At 44.0% G+C, this 20,443-nt stretch overlaps 1 protein-coding gene across 8 annotated transcripts in view; it reads right to left on the bottom strand.

The window, feature by feature from the left end:
• Positions 1-226: 226 nt before the first annotated feature.
• Positions 227-20,443, bottom strand: part of DNM2 (dynamin 2) — an 80,860-nt gene continuing 60,643 nt past the window's right edge. For all 8 annotated transcript variants that reach the window (XM_063119055.1, XM_063119053.1, XM_063119054.1 and 5 more), the window contains 6 exons: positions 16,844-16,953; positions 8,837-8,948; positions 8,103-8,267; positions 4,730-4,965; positions 3,863-4,117; positions 227-2,384 (listed from right to left, as the gene is read on the bottom strand). In XM_063119055.1, coding sequence (XP_062975125.1) covers positions 2,315-2,384; positions 3,863-4,117; positions 4,730-4,965; positions 8,103-8,267; positions 8,837-8,948; positions 16,844-16,953 — 948 coding nt within the window. In that variant the 3' untranslated portion in view covers positions 227-2,314. The remainder of the gene's footprint in view (positions 2,385-3,862; positions 4,118-4,729; positions 4,966-8,102; positions 8,268-8,836; positions 8,949-16,843; positions 16,954-20,443) is intronic.

Here is a 20,443-nt window from a genome sequence, read left to right as displayed (position 1 = left end):
CGGGCCGTATTCGGTTAGATGTAGTTAAGCCTTCTTCTCTGGTTATTTCTAGGTGATTTGATTGGTAGAGATCCATTCTATATAGAAGCTCAAGTTGGTGTTTCAACTGATGCTACTCAAGGGAAACATCTGCCTGGTCCAAGCTCGATACCCTCCAAGTGTGGAAATTTTGAGAACCAAGAGAGTAAAACACACACGCACACACAACAACAACAAAACCTCAGTATCACAAGCTGCCAGAGACTTTCCACCAGCAGAATTTCCCTTTATTTTAGTTTATTAATAGGATACATAATGGAGGCACTTATCTCAAACTGCTGGGAACATCTTTTAAATCTAAAGATGAGGGAGAGAAGGCTCCACAGCCCTTTCACATATGGTAAGAGGAAGGGTCAAGAGGAACGTATCAGAACAAAATGGATTAAAGTAGATGTCCATGCTACCAAGCAAAGTGACAGCTTTTGGAGAAGGGACCAGTGGGCATAAATGGCAGGAGGTTATGAAATGCACTTCAAGAGAGGGTCAAAACCCTTGATAGTGGCTTTGGAGGCAGAGGAACATTTACAGGAAGGCAACACTGGTTATTAGGGCAGACAGCATAGGATTCAAGCAGTAAAGGCACGAAGTAAGCACAGTCTATGGAAGGGTCATATCCTCAGGACGTGAAGCAAGCAACTCCTGCTCCAGGTTAGGTAAAAAGGGAAGAAGCCACTGGAAGGAATCAGTTAAGGCAGATGGTGTGCGTGTTGCTCTTGCTTACATCTTGTCTCAGGAAGGGCTGAGGTATCCCTGATAGGCGTAGGGTGGGGGGGAGTTAACTGATTATTTCTTTTCTTCTCTTTTTAAATCTAGAATTTATACAAGTATTAATACAGTCTGTCTTTATGAAGAAATATATACAACCACAGCCCAGGGAGGGCAGAGTGCTTTACTCGTCCTGTTGAGAAGGCTCCAGTGTTGCTCCACAAACTCTCAGAGGTGGAGCAGCCAACCCCAACCCCCACCCACCCCCCAAAATTTCTTTTTGAGAGAGGCAGACTCCTATGGGCATTTCTGTGGGATAGTGGGCCCTTCCAGCACTAATGCCATGCAACCTATTTCTGTACACTGTTTGCAATGAAGGACCTTCCTCAGCTTAAAGGCAGAGGTAAGCAGCAGTACAGCTGATCTTAAGGAAAGAATACATTTCTTCCATGGGGCAAAGTCCCTCTTGTCAAGAGGGTGAGAAAGCCTTTCCGCAGAAAGGATCCGTGTAGAGGAAACAACCCTGACAAACTCTTGAAAGCCGTGACTCTCTCTCATCCACTTCTCCATATGAGGGGCAATCACAGCCAGCTTGTACTACTGTCTGAAATGACGAAGACATCCCTGCCATTGGCCAGGTCAGAGGGATCGCCAATCATACTTATCCAAGCCACAACTGACAAGCTGAGATCAAACTTCATTGCTTCTGTTTAAGTGTAATCGCATGGCATGCAATCCAGCATTATACCTGAGGCTCAAAAGCAACCCAGTGCCTTCCTCTTTCCAATTAGTCTGCTTGGTAAAGTCTTGCTCCAGTACAGTGAATTGGATTTATTAGCTATTTGCTATCTGCAGTCCCATCATTTCATATTTTTTTTCTTCAAAGCTATAAAACGGAAATAAATTGATCAAATTTTGCATTTAAATTTAAAGGGCGAAAGGAAAGGCAATCTAAAAGGGATAGTACAAAGAAATCCGTGGGGTGGGGGCAGTGAGAGGAGGTGGTCAAGTCCAATCAACATGAATAGCAAAAGGAGATTCTATGTGCTAAACGCACACGTGTTGGTGGAAATGCAAATTCTCCACTTTCACACATTCATAGGCAATCCCTTGGCAATCCATCACTCATCTTGGGGGCTCCTTTCTGTATTTTCAACAAAGTGCAAAACAACTCCACAAAACAGAATCTTCCAGGCTCCCATGCGGAATGGGTCTGGTGTGATCATCAAGAAGAGGGAGAAGAAACCAACCTCCCTCCTCCTTCGAGAGGAGGAGATTATAATCACCAAATCCTTCCCTAGCCAAGACCCAGGGACAGAGAGGGAACTACTTCAAGGAATGCTTGGCCTCTCAGAGCTATTTACAGGTCACAGACTCACAGCACCCATGCCGGGACGACTGCTGCCGTGGTGGTGCTATTGTTGTGGGGAGGGGAGATGGGGAAAATGGGCCTTGGCTACAGTTGATCAGTTGCAAAGAGCTCTTTTACACAAGAGATTAGGCACGAGCTCTCTCCACAAGATAGTTAACAAGCAATGCCCCCACCCACCCTGCCGGGCAATGGTTGTGGTTAATCTAATAAGGAGGGCTCAGCTGGTCTGATAATGGTAGGCCGGTTCGGTGCTGCAGGGGGTCTTCTGCTGCAGAGAGAACAGAGGAAGAGAGAGACATGAATCTGGGAAAGGGGAAACTGGACAGATATCACCACAAATGCTGGAAGGTGAAGCTAATGCCCACCAGCTTCCTGTTCACCCTCATTCCACTTCAGCTGGGGAATTCCAGTGCCCTGAATGGCAAAACAGCCATGAGCTGCGGCCTGCTTGGCCAACAAGTAGATCCTTCATTCATAGTGAACCTCCAGTCAGCCTAGGGCCCCACAGCGCCCCCATCTGTTGGGCAAACGTCTCGCATGTGCTACTATTTGCGGACACCAAACTCAGCTTGCCTACTGCTTAAGTGCTCTGGGCAAACGTCAGGCAGGCTCTATGCAAGAGGTTGGATTGGACAGCTCCTCTGATAAATCAGACAGGCCTTGCGATCATCTGCAATGGCATACCCTCATGTCCGCTTTCTCCCCATTACTATGTGATGGAGAGACTTCGTTATAGCCTTTTCTACGGTCAAAACACTTTAAAGCAACCAAAGCTTTGCACCAAGGCAACCCAAATTCTGCAACAAGTAAAACCTAAATTCTGAAAAAAACGTGCGCATTATGAAAATTTGCTAAATTTCAGGTAGCTGAGTTCTACACCTAACACCAGAATCTGCACTTTTTCTGTTCTTGTAAGGAACAAATACAGCACTGGTTACAGACAGTTGTTGTTTTTAGCACTGCTCTCTTGGGACACGCATCTCTACCTCAGAATGTATTAATGAGGCATCACTCTCATAATGCACTCTAGTAATCTCTAATGAGCTTGGAAATGGAGACAGCTTCCCTACTTGCACAGCCTGCAATCGTGAAAGGAAAATGATTCTCCTCAAGGAAGAACCTGCCATTTCCAAGAGGGTGGCACGTCAACACGGAGGAGCAAAAATGCAGAAGCATCTCTTTGTGCCTGAAGGGAAGGGCACTAGATGTTACACCCAATTCTCCTAGCACATACTTCACTCATTCTAAGGAGTTTGCACCATACTAACATACTGTATACTGGTTTCCAGTTCTGAGTTCTTCCAAATCCCCATTTCTTTTTGATAGGGAAACTATTGCACAGGGACAAAGAAATACAAATCTGTAAGTTCTACAGCAGAGATAAGTAATCTTTTTGGGTATGGGCACACTTGGCAATTTGAGAAAACTGTCCTGGGTGCCACAACTAAATACCTGTCATGGGAGTTGTGTTAAAGGGCACGTAATCTGTCCAAAAGACTGAGTACAAGGCAGTGGTGGGGTCTGAGTTCTAACACAACTCCTTTGAACCTATAGTTTTCAGCATCACCAAAAATCTGTTTTACAGCAGTGTCAGTTGCCAGAAAAAAACTATTTAAAAAATTGGTCGGGGTCGGGCAGCAAGAATCGTTTCCAGGGGCTTTCCCTACCCCCTGCTCTAGAGCCTACAACGCAGTGTCTGCTGCAGCCCTGAACATTGCAAACAGGGGAGCCTGGATTGGCCCTTACCTAGGCACGCCTGGAGGGATGCTGGGAGGAACACGTGCTGGTCGTGAAGGAATCTGAGGAGGGGCTGAGAAAGGGTCATTATTAGCAACAAATGCACTTTGCGGTCCAGGGCGTGAAGGAATGGGTGGCGCCACAAAAGAGGAAGTGCCTGCTGCTGGTACTGGGAGCAAGGGAGGGCCAGGCATGGGGCCCCTCACAGCTGGGGGTCTCCCTGGTGGTAACACAGTAGAAGGAGGTCTGCGCTGTGGAGTTGGGCTGCAAGGGAGAGAAAAGGGAAGAGAAGTTACCGTAGTTCAGGATAGCAGAATCTCAAATGAAGTCAAAGCAATCTGTTCCAGGCATGAAGTCCAATGGCAAAATTGTGAACTTCACAATCTGTGTGAGAGAATCATTTCGGAAAATGCCCCAGAACCAAACAATGCTATCTGGAAATTCTACTGAATGATACTATCAACAGAAGAATTTTTAAAAAAAAACGACTTATAAACACAGATCAAGTTTCTAGTTCAGTGTTGAAATCATACGGGAGATGGGGCCAAACGTAGGTTCCCATGCTCTTCCTGGAGTTCTGCAAAGGGCAAGACTTGGACACATCGCCCTCATTTGCAATATGTCACTTGCAACATCTGGCCTTGCTGGTTTCCATACTTCGTCCCACACAATCACATTTGCCGAAGACCACCTCCGAGGCTGTTCCAGATGCACAGCCCCTCCTGACCCCTGACAGCCATTTCCACCAACTGCCCTGCAGAATGGATCTGTATGAATTGTTGTTGTCGCTGTTAGATTTGCATCCCGAAAGACGGCTATAAAAAAATGCAACCAATCCATCAATCGAAACCAGATGGGTAACACCCTCCCACTCACCTATGCCCGCTGCTCCCTGGCTGCAGCCACGTGTCGTCCACAGGAGGAGGGACTGGTGTGGAAACTGTGCTGGTACTGATGTCTCCAATGATGTGCAAGGCCTCCTTCAGGGCATGGTACATTCGCAACATGTCATCCCTGCGCTGTGCTTGGTCTGCGGACTCCTCCATCAAGCTGTTTTGGTCTGCGGAGGAGTATAGGTAGGCCAGCAGCTCTGAGTGGATGAAATCCTTGGCCTGTGCGGGTGGCGAAAGATAGGCAATACAGGAGAGGTAATGCTTTCCAAACAGGGTAGGCTGGACTGGATATATCCAGGTGGAAGTCAGGTCAAAACACAAACCTAGATCTCAGCCCTGGTCATGTTCGTTATCTGCATGAGTGTGGCAAGCTGGCAGTTTGCCCTGTGGGGAAGAAGAAGGACCGAGGGGACAGGAGCAGGCAGAAGTAACATCGGGGCCTGCTCCTGCTGGACTCTTCCCCCCCCCCCACAGGGCAAACTGCCATCTTGGCCCTGTGGGGAAGAAGAAGGACCGAGGGGACAGGAGCAGGCAGAAGTAACATCGGGGGCCTGCTCCTGCTGGACTCTTCCCCCACCCCCACAGGGCAAACTGCCATCTTGGCCCTGTGGGGAAGAAGAAGGACCGAGGGGACAGGAGCAGGCAGAAGTAACATCGGGGCCTGCTCCTGCTGGACTCTTCCCCCACCCCCCCACAGGGCAAACTGCCATCTTGGCCCTGTGGGGAAGAAGAAGGACCAAGGGGACAGGAGCAGGCAGAAGTAACATCGGGGCCTGCTCCTGCTGGACTCTTCCCCCCCCCCCCCACAGGGCAAACTGCCATCTTGGCCCTGTGGGGAAGAAGAAGGACCGAGGGGACAGGAGCAGGCAGAAGTAACATCGGGGGCCTGCTCCTGCTGGACTCTTCCCCCACCCCCCCACAGGGCAAACTGCCATCTTGGCCCTGTGGGGAAGAAGAAGGACCAAGGGGACAGGAGCAGGCAGAAGTAACATCGGGGCCTGCTCCTGCTGGACTCTTCCCCCCCCCCCCCACAGGGCAAACTGCCATCTTGGCCCTGTGGGGAAGAAGAAGGACCGAGGGGACAGGAGCAGGCAGAAGTAACATCGGGGCCTGCTCCTGCTGGACTCTCTCTCTCTCTCTCTCTCTCTTTGTCTCTCCTCCCTCCTTGACTCCTTTTCCTTGTGTGTCATGTCTTTATTAGACTGTAAGCCTGAGGGCAGGGACTGTCTTTTTTGCTAAATGTAAGCCGCCCCGAGAGCCTTTTTTTGGCTGAGGAGCGGGGTATAAGTATGATAAATAAATAAATAAATGAGTGAGCAGGAATGACAGCCTTGCTTCTGGCTGCTCACCATAGGACATGGGGTCTCTGGGATGCTGCACTTCCTTCCTCCTGGGAAGACCACCCGGGCTTAACCCATTGCCCAGAGTATGAGCTCCAGTGTTCACCAACAGCACTGTGTACTGAATTTTAATTGCTGCATCACTTTGAGAGACAATTTTTGTCTGAAAAGCAGGGGCCTAAAGCACTGTAAAATGGAGAGCGCATTGGCCATTTATTTCCCCTTGGTCCAGCGGCTTCTCCATGCATAAAATGTAAGGCAAACCGTTATAAAATGACACATCGCTAATCTTTAACGCTAATTTATAATTCAGATAAGAAGAAACATTGAGGCAAATTTCCTTTGCATTTGGTGGCAATATTCCTCAATTAAGAATTTTTTGGGGGGAAAGTCAACTACTCTACAAAAATATCTGCAATCTAATATTCCTAATAAAGTTTTGGTTCCATTTGATTAGATTAAAAGGTTCTCAAGAAAAAATATCAGTCGAAAGGGTATGTCTGTGAGCATGAGGGGCATGTCTATAATTGAGTTATTAAATTAAAAAAGGCATACTGAAAAAAAATATAGTTAAACTCGCTAATTTGAGTCAGATAAGACAAGAACACGCATGAACACTCACAAGGTTCAGATCACCCTCTATTTTGAATGGCAATTGACAAAGTAAACTTACCACTTGAAGCCATGATTTAATACATTAATACACAAATTCTATATTAAATTGCTTGATCAAAACAGGAAATATTATAGATGTACAATCTGGCTGTTCATAATATATATTATTTGCATGTACAAAGCTTTACAACGGCCCTGTAAAACAGGCCAGTATTATCACTGTGTTAAAAATAGGGCTGAGAGAACACCTTGCCTATGGTGAATTCACAGTTGAGACGAGTTTTTTGTTTGGTTTATAAAATGGCTATTCTCAGCCATCCTAAAAGAAAAAAAGAAAAAGAAAAAGCAATACGGAATATTGCTTACACGGAATAACGGGCTCAAGTTAAAGGAAGCCAGATTCCGTCTGGACATCAGGAAAAACTTCCTGACTGTTAGAGCAGCACGACAATGGAACCAGTTCCCTAGGGAGGTTGTGGGCTCTCCCACATTAGAGGCCTTCAAGAGGCAGCTGGACAACCATCTGTCAGGGATGCTTTAGGGTGGATTCCTGCATTGAGCAGGGGGTTGGACTAGATGGCCTCGTAGGCCCCTTCCAACTCTGCTGTTCTATGATTTTATGATTCTATGATATTATGCCAGTTCTTTCCCCGCTGCACTGGCTGCCGGTCCCAATTCAAAATGCTGGTATTAACAATCAAAGCCTTAAGCAATGTCTTGGGGCAATGTCACGTGAAGGATCGCCCTCCTTCCATATGCACTTGCCTGGACCCTAAGGTCATCTTCAGGAGTTCTTCTCTGGGAGCCTTTGCCAAAAGAATTGAGGAAGGTGGCTACCAGCAAAACAGCTTTTTCTGCTGAGGGCACCCCGTTGATGGAATGAGCTTCCTAGAGAGGTTTGCCTGGTGCCTACCTTGTGTTCTTTCTGGTGCCAGGTGAAAAGATTTTTAGCATTCCAGTTGTTAGCTCTGCTGTTTTAAAATCTGCTGTTGCATTTTGTATCTCTGCACTGCAGCTACGTTTTACTTTGTTTGCGCTTTTATACTGCAGTTTTAAACCATATTTCTATATAGTATTTTATGTTGTATTTTGGGAACCAACCAGAGAGCTTCGGCCATTGGATGGTTTAGAAATGTAATAAATAAATAAAAGAACGGGCCCAACTGACTTGTGCTTTTGGCTCCCCACCTGAGTCCATCTCATCTAAAACCAATCTCACGCATCCTGTTCAGGGAGATGCATATGCTTGATTTCTGACAAGACACACACACATATGGGATCAGCAGGAAATGTTTGCCAATGCCTGCAAACTTGAAGTTGAAACCGATGAATGACGTCAGCAGAGTGGTGGTTCATCCTGCTTCAGGCCCTACACACACACACAACACACCCAGTACTCACATTGTTTATCATTAGGTGCATTATTGTCTTTGGCATAAGGTCCCGGATGGATTTGTTGATGATCCCAACATATGAGTCAACAAGATTGCGGATAGTTTCCACTTGGCGCTCTAACTGGGGATCCATGGAGAAAGTGTTCTCCTGAACCCCATCTTCATTTTCCACCTGCATGGAAGAAATGTCCACATTATTAGGCAAATTATGAAAGAGCCATTTTCTTTGTTATGCCCTAGGCTGAACATGCCCAGCTTCTTTCCCAAGTTCTTGGAGATGGCAGCAAAGTGCTGGTGCCACATCCCACAAAGCTTGGAGTTCCTGACGGGGCCTGCAGAATCAGCCCAAAGGATGACCTGCTTTGTCACTACCTTTGGCTCATCCTCTTGAATCCTTTACCGCACTCATATTACAACAACTTTTCACATGTAGCTTATCACTGCCTTGTCTACAAAATTTCAGCGTGTGGTGAAGTTTCTCCCAAGTTTCCAAAGAAAACTCTATAAAAACCCTGGAATATGAACTACACTGTTCAGGATGTGGTGCCCAACATGACTGAGCCTATTAGTGCCTTGAGCACGCACCATAAGCCATCCTTAATTAGTCACTTGCCTGGGCTGGGAACCTACAGAAACAGTAGCTCTCAGCCAGGAGACCCCTGGCATATTGGTACTGGGCCTTCAGCAAACCCACCCCTCTCTTCCTACTGAAGGACTGAGAGGAAAAAAAAGAATGTTTACTTGGTCTTTCTCAGGGTAAACGCCAGCACGAAGGAAGGAGGCTTTCCAGCTGTCCACATCTTCCTGCGAATCACAGGCGAGTTCAATCTGACGCAAGTCTTTATACACATTCCTAAATTACGGGTGCAGGGGAAGAGTTGGAGAATGACAAATCTCACTGAACCAGCAAGAAAAAAATCCGTATCACGCAATGAGAATAAGATCATGCAGATTTACCTTTATTAACTAAATGCTTTGGAGTTGTGACTAATTTTTTTGCACAACAGAATGACGATTGTGTTTACTGAGTGCACCATGGTCTCCATTGGCTTTTTGCTACCTTAAAGTGCTTTAGATCACGGTGGGCAGACCTTGAACCTTACAGATTGGGAAGTTGGGTACTTACCATGAAGTTCCATTCTGATTAGGTGTGAGGAGGCATCCATCATGGGTTAAACTCCTCCCACTGCCCAGAACTGGCAAGGAACATGTGACCAGGCTTTTTACCTTGGTCCTGACCCTCAGTGGCTCCTCCCAGCCATCCCTTTTATAGCCAATCTTTTAGACAGAGTAGTGATTGAGGAGCCAGAAACAAAGGAAGAAAAAATGTAGAGACAACCAAAGAGACAGAACAAATCCCCCATCTCATAGGGATTGGCACACTCCCTTCAGAAAATTATAATTAATGAGAGCGTTCAGCCTGCCATAAGGTGTGATATGGGTGTCTCCTGTGCACTGAATCAGATTGGAATGTCATGGTAAGTAGCCAACTTTCCATTCCCATCCGGTGTGAGGAGACATCCATCATGGGATGTACAAAAACTACTATTCCCACAGGGTGGGTCCCAAAGCAGGTTGAATTTAAGTTTGAGGGAGAACCTGTTGCAATACTCTATGTCCAAAGGCTGTTTCAGCCAAGGCAAATCAAATCAAACTTTATTTGCACCAAGCCATTGGTCATTGCAATTTAGAACAATTAACTGAACATAAGGCATAAAATAGACAATAAATGTCCTGAGTTCAAGAAAAAAGCAAAGTCCTTAGCATATAAAACTCAGTGTCTTGGAGCAAATAAAACATTAAATACAGTTATGGCTAAAATTATATAATTTAAAACTCGGTGCAATTGCAGCCCTCATTTTAATAGTAATTGCTAAAAATTTTTTGCAGTTTTTGCTGTAACCATCCCGTTGGAATCCTCAAGAAGAAAATTCACATAATAATCAGTTGAACGCCCTGGATAAGGGGATAATAAGGGGGTTATTAAGTCTTCACGAGTATTTCTGTACAAAGAGCAAAATAGCAGCACATGGGCAATGGTTTCAATGTGACCACAGATACATACTCGATTATGGAATGGAGTTCTCCTAAAGCGGCTTTCTAGAACCGCAGAAAGAAGCACACTGAGGCGTGCTCTTGAAAAGGCTGTTCTATGTTTAGGGAATGTGAGCTTCTGTAAATATACTGGTGTCTTATCTGCAGGCCTAAATGAGGACAGTTTAAGATGAGGACTCGATTTCCGCATTGTGGACAAGCTGTTTTGTCTTTCGATGTCCAATAAGCGCTGTTTCAGAATTTCTCTGGGCTTTGGGGAAGCCTAAACCTAATAGGTATTGCGATGAAAAGCCAACGAAATTTAGCCTCTTATTAGCAGCTTTCATCCAGCTGCTTTTATGGGAGTCTCTCAATATCAGGGGGAGCAGACCCGTGGCAGTTAGATGCAGCCACAGCCAATAAATAAGTGTCCTCATCCAGACCTGTGTGTGGATAGAGATAACACCAGCCTCAAGCCGTAAAGCAGCATTAGAAACACAGTTAGGTACTGCAAAAATTTGTCTGAGAAATTTGTCAGCCCAAGTTGGAATCCCAAAGAGCAATTGGGCTATAGGGTTGGCTTTGAAGACTTCGAGAGCCGCAGGAATGAAATTACGCCCCTTTGTTTGATAGAAACGCAAGAGAATTCTAATGCTTCTTGTAGCTTTTTCGATTACGTAATCTTGCTGGGCTGTCCATATTCCAGAATATTGAAATACTAATCCCAGATATCTGAATACTTTAACTTGCTCAATAAGGTGCCTATTCAGGAGCCATTTATGTGGTTTATAGCGTCTGGAAAAGACCATTACCTTCGTTTTGTCATAGTTGATTATGAGATGGTTTTTTTTGACAATACTGGGAAAATGCCCTTAATAGCCTCCTTAGTCCTACTTCAGTCTGTGATAGGATTACTGCATCGTCTACATACAATAAAATAGAGATCTTCTTTGTAGCTATTTTTGGTGCGTGAAAATTGGGACATAAGAATTCAACAATATCATTTACGTAAAAATTGAACAAAACAGGGGCCAAAATACATCCTTGCTTTCTTGACCCCTTTGGATGATAAGACTGGATCAGTCAGACCACCTCCCCTCGTGCATCTTATTTTCAACCATGGCTTTTGGTTAGGAAAAGAAGTCTTCTATCTACGGATGTTGATATAAATTTTTCCCAAAGTCTTGAGCGAGAGATTGAGTCAAATGCTGCCTTTAGATCAATAAAAGTAGCGTATATGGCTCCTTTGATGTTGTTGTTGTTTTGCATATTTATCAATTATAGGTCAAAACCAAGCAATGGTCTGTAGTTGATCTACCTTGTCTAAATCCAGCTTGTGCATCTGACAGGATGTTTTCATCATCTAACCAGGCGAGTAACTTGTTATACAGGTGTTTTGCATACAATTTACTAATTGTACACCACAGACTAATTGGGCGGTAATTTGCTGGATCAGTTTGTGTGCCTTTCTTGTATATGGGAACGATTACTGCAGTATCCCATTCCTTAGGGATTATCCCTATTAAATCAATATAAGTAAATAGAACAGCCAGCAAGGGGGCCCACCAGTTGATATTAGATTTTAGAAGTTCTGGAGGTTAAAAATATATATTCCGGGCGTTTTGTTTTTCTTTAATTGAGAAATGAGATCCCTGACCTCATTTGTTGACAAAGGGGGGCATTGGGGTAGCTCGTTTGGGACTTCCATAAGTTGATTGGCCCTCACATTGCTGTCAGAGAACAGTACCTAGTAAAAAAAACATCCATTCGTCTGGACTAATTACACATATTGGATAAGTGCAGACCTCGTCCAATAACCCTGACAAAGTGCGCCAGAAAAGACAAGTATCTTTAGTATGAGAAGCTTCTAGCAATGAATGCCAAGCACTTATCCCATCCTGCCATTCTTTTCTTTTTGATCAATGCTTTTGTACTTCCTTCGACTTATTATGTACTGCTTCAACCAGGATGCAGAGCTGGTATTTCTGTATTTTCGATAAATTTTAATCATATAACTTTTAGCCCATTTACATTCATGGTCATACCAGCTTGAATTGGCTATAGAGGTTCTCGGTCCCATGTTAGCTTCTGTTTTTAGGTACATTTGTAATCTATCCGTCAGATCCTGAAATACCTGTATAGCTTCAATGGGTGATTTTGCAGAAAGGATTGCAGCAATCTGAAATCCTTTGATTGCAGAAGCTGGGACAAGGCTTTCAGCCAAGGCATATTTGTTCAGTTTATAATTCCTAATGAACGTGTGAGTGAAGACCAAATAGTTGCCCTGAAGTTTTCCACTAAACAAGAGATAGTAGAGAAAAAACGCTGAGGCAGTTGTAGTTTTTGGTGGCGTGTGCTGTGATATATGCAGGTTTAGGAAGGTGGGTTTTTTTAAACTTCACAGGCCCCAAATATACATTCCTTGAACCACCTAGCGAGCGTAGTACGGGAGGGGCTTCCTTCCCAATGCAGTAGGATGGAAAGGAACCAACAGGGAATTAGAATGTCAACTTTCCTCAGTTACAGTTTTTACTGGCATTCCTGACATCTGGGATGTGTCAGACTTGCTCAGAGGGATGAGAGGGATTAGGGCTGAAGAAAGGAAGGACCCGCTCCTGCGTTCTGTGAAAAACAGGGTTAATTTTAGGAACAAAGGAAGGCTCTGGCTAAAGAGTGACAGAGTCCTTGCTGAATGAATAGAGATGATTCCTCATGTACAGTGCAGCTAGTTCTGAGACCCTTTTGGCCAATGTTATAGCTAATAAAACCTTGAGAAAGAGAAAACGTTTTCAGCAGCTTAACAGGGGGACTGGGAAGAGCTGATAGTATCACATGCAGACTCCAAGTCGGGAGGTGATGTATAACTGGAGGATAGAGCAGTGTCATTCCTCTGAGGAATCGCTGAAGGTGCAGGTGAGAACCAACTGGCTTGTGGCATGGCCTGGAGAGAAGAGAAGAGAGCTGTAGCTTGTCCACGAAGCAGGTTCTCTCGGAGTCCCATGCCTAGCCGCGTTTGGAGAAATAGAAGCAATTCCTTGATTCCTGCTGAAATGGCGTCGGTGTCAGTGGAGCACAGCTGCCAGCCCTCTGGATAGAATCCTTGCAATCCAAAGACGCTGCGTCCAGCCATCCTTCTGATTTCAGTGGGGGAGGCGCTGTCTGAGCAGCAGTCCAGGTCCTGACAACGCTAATGTGAGTTACTGGCCTTTCCTTTTCCTTTCCAGCTTTGGTCCTGTTTGTTTGTTGGAGCCATCTTGTAGCAAATGAAGAAAAAGCCAAGAGAAAGGGGGAGACGGACCCAAAACTCTCTCTTTCTCTTTTAAAGTGGAAAACAGAAAAACTGGAAAAGGAGAGAAAATTCCGAGGTTTGTAGCGATAAATAATAGGGAAAGAGCAGAATGCCTCAGTCGAGAACTTGTTGAAAGAGAAACTAAAACAAGATTTGTCCTGGAACAAATGCAAGGAACGCATTCTTGTTAATTATGTTTTCCCAAAGGGAGTGTGCTGATGTCTAAGAGTTTTGTTCTGTCAATTGTCGCTACATTTTCTTAATTCTTTGTTTCTGGCTTCTCGATCACTATTTTGTCTAAAACCCAGCTCTAAAAGAACTGGCTGGGAAGAGTCATAAACACCAGGAGCAAGGCAAAACCCTTGGTGACATGTTCCTTGCCTGTCCTGGAACAGTTGGAGGCGTTAACCCATGATGGATGCCTACTCACACCAAAATAAGGATCTGCTTTGTTTTTTTCCTAGTTCCCTGAAATCCACTAAGCCTGGTGCAAAAGACACAACTTAAGAATTAAATAATTCGGAGTCCAGGAATTTGTTGTGAGTACCAGAATCAAACAGAGTTCACAATCTTTCCAAACAAAAAAATCCACTCCTGGTTACCCCAAGCTGGTTACAGTAAAAAAAAATTGGGGGGGGGGGAATAATTTTATTGTTGCTATTTTATTGAGTGATCAAATTGATTTGAATAGTACCCCGCCTTTCTACCAAGGAAATGGCATGCAAGATAGCTTACAATCATACATAAATAAAAAAATGATTAAAACAATAATAAAACTAATATAAATAATAAGAACAAAGCACAATAAAATATACAAAAATAACAGAATGAAAACAGCACTCAACCCAATAGACTCCCTTACATGCCACAGGCCTGCTTGAATAAAATCATCTTTGCCTGCTGGATGAAGAATACCAGAGAGGGAGCCAACCTAACCTCCCTGGGCAGGGAGTTCCACAGCTTGAGAGAAGCCACCAAGAAGGCCCTCTCTTGCATTGCCACCAAACATGGCAGGACCGAAAGAAGGGTTTCTCCTGAGGACCTTAAAGACTGAACAACAACCCAAAAGGGCAGCAGTTGAACAAAGAACAAGACTAAACAATGCGAAAAACCTCACAACTACATACAAAGTCAATTGCTTTAAACAGCACAAGTAAAAGTTTTTTTATAAGACAGATAAGTCAACCAAGTTGTTTTTCACAAGTCTGATAGTTTTATACAAAATCAGTAGGTGGATTCTTTATAAGACAGATAAATTAACTGTGTTGTTTTTCACAAGTCTGATTACAGGCATCCGGTGTTTATCCTGTTTCGTCATAAACTAGACTTCATCAGAAAAAAACAGTTCTATTATTACTGTGAACGAGCAATGCCATGGGAGTATGAGGGTTTGCAGACTTTAAATAGTCATTCTGTACTGTTTTTAGTTAAAGCTCTCCAAGTCAAGTTTTTTTCCAATCACCAGCAAGTGATCCAAATGCTTCAACAACAGCAAGTTCAATAAACAGGTACAATTGACTTTGTATGCAGTTGTGTGCTTTTTAGCATTGTTTAGTCTTGACCTTAAACAAGCAGGCTCATATAGGAGAAGATGGTCTTTCAGGTAGCTTGGTCCCATACTTTATAGGGCTTTATAGTTCTTAACCAGCTCTTTGAACTGTTTCTGGAAACAGACAGTAGCCAATGAAGCTGCTATAAAAATGTGCTTCCAGTAACTGGCCCTAGCGAACAGTTACAGTAATACAAACAGGATGTAATTAAGGCATGTGTGGCCATGGCTAGATTAGACCTCTGTAGGAACAGGTGCAGTTGGCAATGTTGCACTGTGGCTAACGTAAATGTCATTGTGCTAGCATAAACTATCTCTAGTGCAACACCAATAGTACTTGCTGGTGTGATGGATTTCCCTGGGAAACTCATTGCATCAGCAAATACTATTGCTGTTGTGCTAGAGAGAGTTTATGCTAGCACAATGACATTTACGTTAGCAGTAATACAGCCCTGGATATGACCCATTGTCAGGTATCACAAATCCATGCTGATCTACTGCAAATCACCAGTAGATCCAGATCAACCTTCTGTCCATCTTGGCCTTAGACTTTCTGTACTTCCCCAACCAGCTGCCTTCCAGATGTTTCTCAACTGGCTTCCCTCCAGAAGTACAAATCTCACCACCCCCGACCATTGGCCATGCTGTCTGGGGCTTCTGGGATTTGTAGACTAAAACATTCAGAGGGCATCAGGTTGGAAAAAGAACCTTACCACTTTACTACTTCCTTACTTTGCTCTACTCGGTGTAACAAGAGAATTGCCTGCCATGCCTTAAGGAGATTGGGGGCGGGGGGGAATCTCCATACTGAATGAAGAGAAGACACATACTTTGCCACATAGTCCCTTGCCAAGAGCCAGGTCTGCCCAGCACAGCGCAGCCCCTCACAAAGATCCAGGTTCTGAGGCAGCTCCAACCCCCATCACATCACATGAAAAGCAGACACCGTTAAACTCTTCAGCTTGGAAACACAGGTACTACTAGCCTGTGCTATGCAGGTAACACTGTATTTTACTAAGCCTGGATAGAACATGCAGCTCGTTTCTAATGTTTTTGTTAAAAAAAGGGTTGTAGTCAATATTAGTCTGAGCTTCAGCTATGGGGCAGTATATACATTTAATAAACAAATAAACAAACATTAGAATCATAGAATAGTAGAGTTGGAATGGGCCTATAAGGCCATCAAGTCCAACCCCCTGCTCAATGCAGGAATCCACCCTAAAGCATCCCTGACAGGTGGTTGTCCAGCTGCCTCTTGAAGGCCTCCAGTGTGGGAGAGCCCACAACCTCCCTAGGGAACTGGTTCCATTGTCGTACTGCTCTAACAGTCAGGAAGTTTTTCCTGATGTCCAGCTGGAATCTGGCTTCCTTTAACTTGAGCCCGTTATTCCGTGTCCTGCACTCTGGGTGGATCGAGAAGAGATCCTGGCCCTCCTCTGTGTGACAACCTTTCAAGTATTTGAAGAGTGCTCTCATGTCTCCCCTCAATCTTATCTTCTCCAGGCTGAACATGCCCAGTTCTTTCAGTCTCTCTTCATAGGGCTTTGTTTCCAGACCCCTGATCATCCTGGTTGCCCTCCTCTGAACACGCTCCAGCTTGTCTGCGTCCTTCTTGAATTATGGAGCCCAGAACTGGACACAATACTCTAGATGAGGCCTAACCAGGGCCAAACAGAGAGGAACCAGTACCTCACGCGATTAGATACAACTCAAACTAGTTGAGCACTCCTCAAGTCTCTATCCTTCTATGAGACCAGTACAGCTACTTTTTACGAAGTTTTACATATTAATTGGCCCAAGGGACTAAAACAGCTTCTCAAATGGGCCTATAAGGAAGGACGTGTATACTACCATCACTTTGCCATGAGTCCCTTACCTTTGCTCTGTGTTAAAGATGGCAAAGACATGCTTGTTGGACATGAAGCCTTTCTCCACGTCTCTGATTTTTAGGTTGTCCAGAGGCAGCATGTACTTCTTCTCTTTCTCCTATGAGGACAAGTGGGGGTGGGGCAATCCATAAAGTTACAGGTGCTGGTTTTGTTCTGTGACAAGAAGCTCAATAATCCAGTACGATTATGTATTTTTAAACCATTTCTTAACATCCAAGGATACATTCAACAGTAAAATAATCTTTGACAGTTCCAGATTTGGCAAGATCATGGTACTAGCCATGCCCACATCACTCCTCTAAGATTTGAGATCTAGAGATTCCGGTTCAAAGTTCACCTTAGCGACTTTCCCCCCTTTTTACCCTTTTCAGGCTTGTAACAAAGGCCCTCTATTTGTAAATGTGTTGCACTAAGCATGCTTCATTGGGCTGAAAGAAACCCAAAGTACTAGACTTTCCAAATTTATATAGATCCCATTTTTGCAATAGACCAGCATTTTTATTTTCCTAATTGTTTTGTTCCTGTAATGTCTGGAAAAGGGTTTTGTTTAATAGTTTTATGCATTTTTAAAGTACTCAGCCTAGTTGCTGATTTGCAAGGTAGACTATTGCCTAGTTCTTTTGGAGCGTCTCAAACATGGCTGAAAGGAACATGGACAGCATAAAAGTAATGGTAACAGAAATGGTAGGAAAAGATTGACGTTTCTCCCAGCTCGCTGGGCAAACTGTATTACAGGGCTAGAAGGACCCCCATCACTCAACAAGATGAATCCAAGGGAAGTCAGCACCTAGAGGGAGGAGCCTGGTGAAGGAGTTAGTAATCTAATTTAAAGGTCTTCGCAGATCTTTTCCCCAAGACTGGTATATGTCTTGCTATAGCCACTAAATACCATAATTTCACTTGATTGCTTTGCTATTGGATATCCGTTGCAATCCCAGCTACCCGTACTATTCAGAACTTTGGAGTAGATGGGGCTAGTGTACGAAGAATAGACTTGGGAATGCAAAAGCATTCCTGGTTAGAGAACCCTGCTTTCTTTAACAAGCTGCAGCCTAGCAATGGTGAGCTCCCCGCTCCCCAAATATGAGTCATACAGAACAGGCTCTACCAAAAAAAAAAACTACATCTGGAATTGTTTATAGCTCCAAGATGCTGCCTGCCTGCCTCCCTCCCTCCTTCACTGCACACACATACAGAATCCCAAAAGTGACGTTTTCCTTTGAACAGAGGCCACAAACCACAGCTACCCCCCCTCCGTGATTTCCTGAAAGGCCCCAACTATTTTCCAGACTGGATTGAGCTGCAGACTTTGCCACGTCAGAGGAGACAGTGGCTTTTTCATGGAACTGCTCCACTTACAAAACCTAGGAAAGAAGAACAAAACAGGAATACATGGAAGGGAAGCTTCTGAATTCCAGTCTCGCCTGCCCAGTGTTCAGACTACCTGTTCAGGAAGCTACAAAGGTGTACAGTAGTCTGCACATTGGTTAGACTGGGCTTGGATTAGCATCGTTTGCTGTTCAGGTAAGGTTCTGCCTCTGCTTTGGGGAAGCAGCTTCATTCCAAGTTTTGATGTTACCAAGAACATAAACCTTTAACAAGAAGTTGGCTAATTGAACACAATGGCTAATGCTCTTTGACAATCACAAAAGAAGACGAGTTGAGGGTCGGGTCAGACTTTAAATGTAGGTTGGTTTGATAGTTAAGTATGCTTGTTAATCCCATGCATTCTAGGAACATGTACTTAAAATGAGGGGTTTTTTTTAGGGAAGTAGACTGCTGCAAATTCATTGCAAGCAAAGGTTCGGTTTCAACAGCTTTGTCACTTCAGAAGAGAGAGCGTAGTTTATGCTGGGACTGCTGGTTTTCATCTTCCAGACAAGGCTCCCCCAGAGAGGCCTCCCCACGGAAATGGACTGGCTGTGATTTGAGGGGGGGGGGGAGGGGAAAAAAGATACTAGCTCAATATACTTCCTTTTCTTTTAGGGCAAAATCCACAGTTCTACACACGCTCACAAAGCTTTTATTCACCATGACAATAGATGGTGAAGGAAGGGATTATTACCCAAACATACTAACTTTTGCTAATATTGCTGGTTCTTAAGTTATATAATTCCAAATGGCTTTAAAAACCTACCTGTTTCAAATGGCAGCAATTGATGTGTTTTTGAATATGCTGCTGTTTTATTGTTTTACTTCTATGGATTTGGACATTTTCTTTACAGGGATTGAATTATAACGTTCATGTATTGTTGATTAAGTTCTATTAAAATGCTATATTGTTACAATACGTACAATGCTATTGTATTTTTTATGGTCATATTGATGTTTTCTGCCTTGGGTGGACATAGACAGAAAGGCATTTTATAATTGAAATAATTAAATAACTATATACAAACCAAATACAATTCACCCTTTCCTGGGGCAGCTGCTGTGACATGGCTTGGCCGATAGTGTTCAATGGCCACCCCTTAAAACCGTAGCACGCTTTAAGTTCTCTGGCAACAGGAGCTCAGAGAGGAGAAGCCTATAAGCAAAAACTGAGGGGGTCCATCCCAAGCCCTGATGTCTTACTCACCCCTACTTTACTTTGCAGACTTCATCCCTCCTCCTCTCATATCCCTGCTTTTCAGCTTTCACCTATTTCTCCCACTTTATATAAGTCACACTGCTGGACAAACGAAAGAGCTGATGGCATAGAAGTTCGAAACCGTTCCTGCCTCTGAGATTATATGCTTTTGACATTCCAACCGTTTGCCTCTGATATTACCCGTTAACAGTACACAACCTACAGTTCTAGGCCCTACAGCCAGAAACTGGCAAAATACAGCCTGTAGGCAGAATATATATATAACCTCTGGAAGGCCACGCCGTTGGCCCCCAAGGATGGTGTTTAGGCGTTCCTACACTTTCCCCATGACCACCATATTACATTACGGAGCAATGGAATCATCCAGTAAGATGCTAGCGAGGTCATTAGCAGTATAAAACAATAAATAACGTACGCAGCTAAAAACACATTAAATTATTAACACGCTAAAACCAACATAAAGTTTAAAAGCAATACAACAATTAAAACGACGTGCAACTTTTAGGCAAATTTAGACCCCAAAGGCCATATAAAAAGCCATATTTTAACTGGCCTCCAAAGGGGGGGGGGGTTTCCACAACTGGTGTGTCACAACACAGAAAGCCTAATAGATATGAACCTGGCTAGAAAGCTAAGTAGCTGACTCCATCACACTTTAAACTGAAGTAGGAACAGAAATTTCTCCACAAATTCATGACTGTGAACCACCCAGAGAACTTCGGCTATGGGGCGGTATATAAATGTAATAAATAATAATTATAATAATATGTGGGGCTAATCACCCCAAAGAGAGTGTTGGTGTGTGAGGAATCTGGGAGAAGGGAGGCCTCATCAATTCAGGGCTGGACAGGCCCACTGGCCAAAAGAGCACTAGCCATAATGATGAGAATCTTGTTCAGTCCAAATTGATCTTCTGTCATCTTCACAAGTGTTGTATTTGATTAAATGCAATCATTAAATCACACACAACCAAAATGTTTTAATAACATTCAGCATA

This window comes from Elgaria multicarinata, chromosome 3 (assembly GCF_023053635.1).
Source record: "Elgaria multicarinata webbii isolate HBS135686 ecotype San Diego chromosome 3, rElgMul1.1.pri, whole genome shotgun sequence".
NCBI classification, from domain to species: Eukaryota; Metazoa; Chordata; class Lepidosauria; order Squamata; family Anguidae; genus Elgaria; species Elgaria multicarinata.
This window is presented reverse-complemented; position numbering and strand designations above follow the sequence as displayed.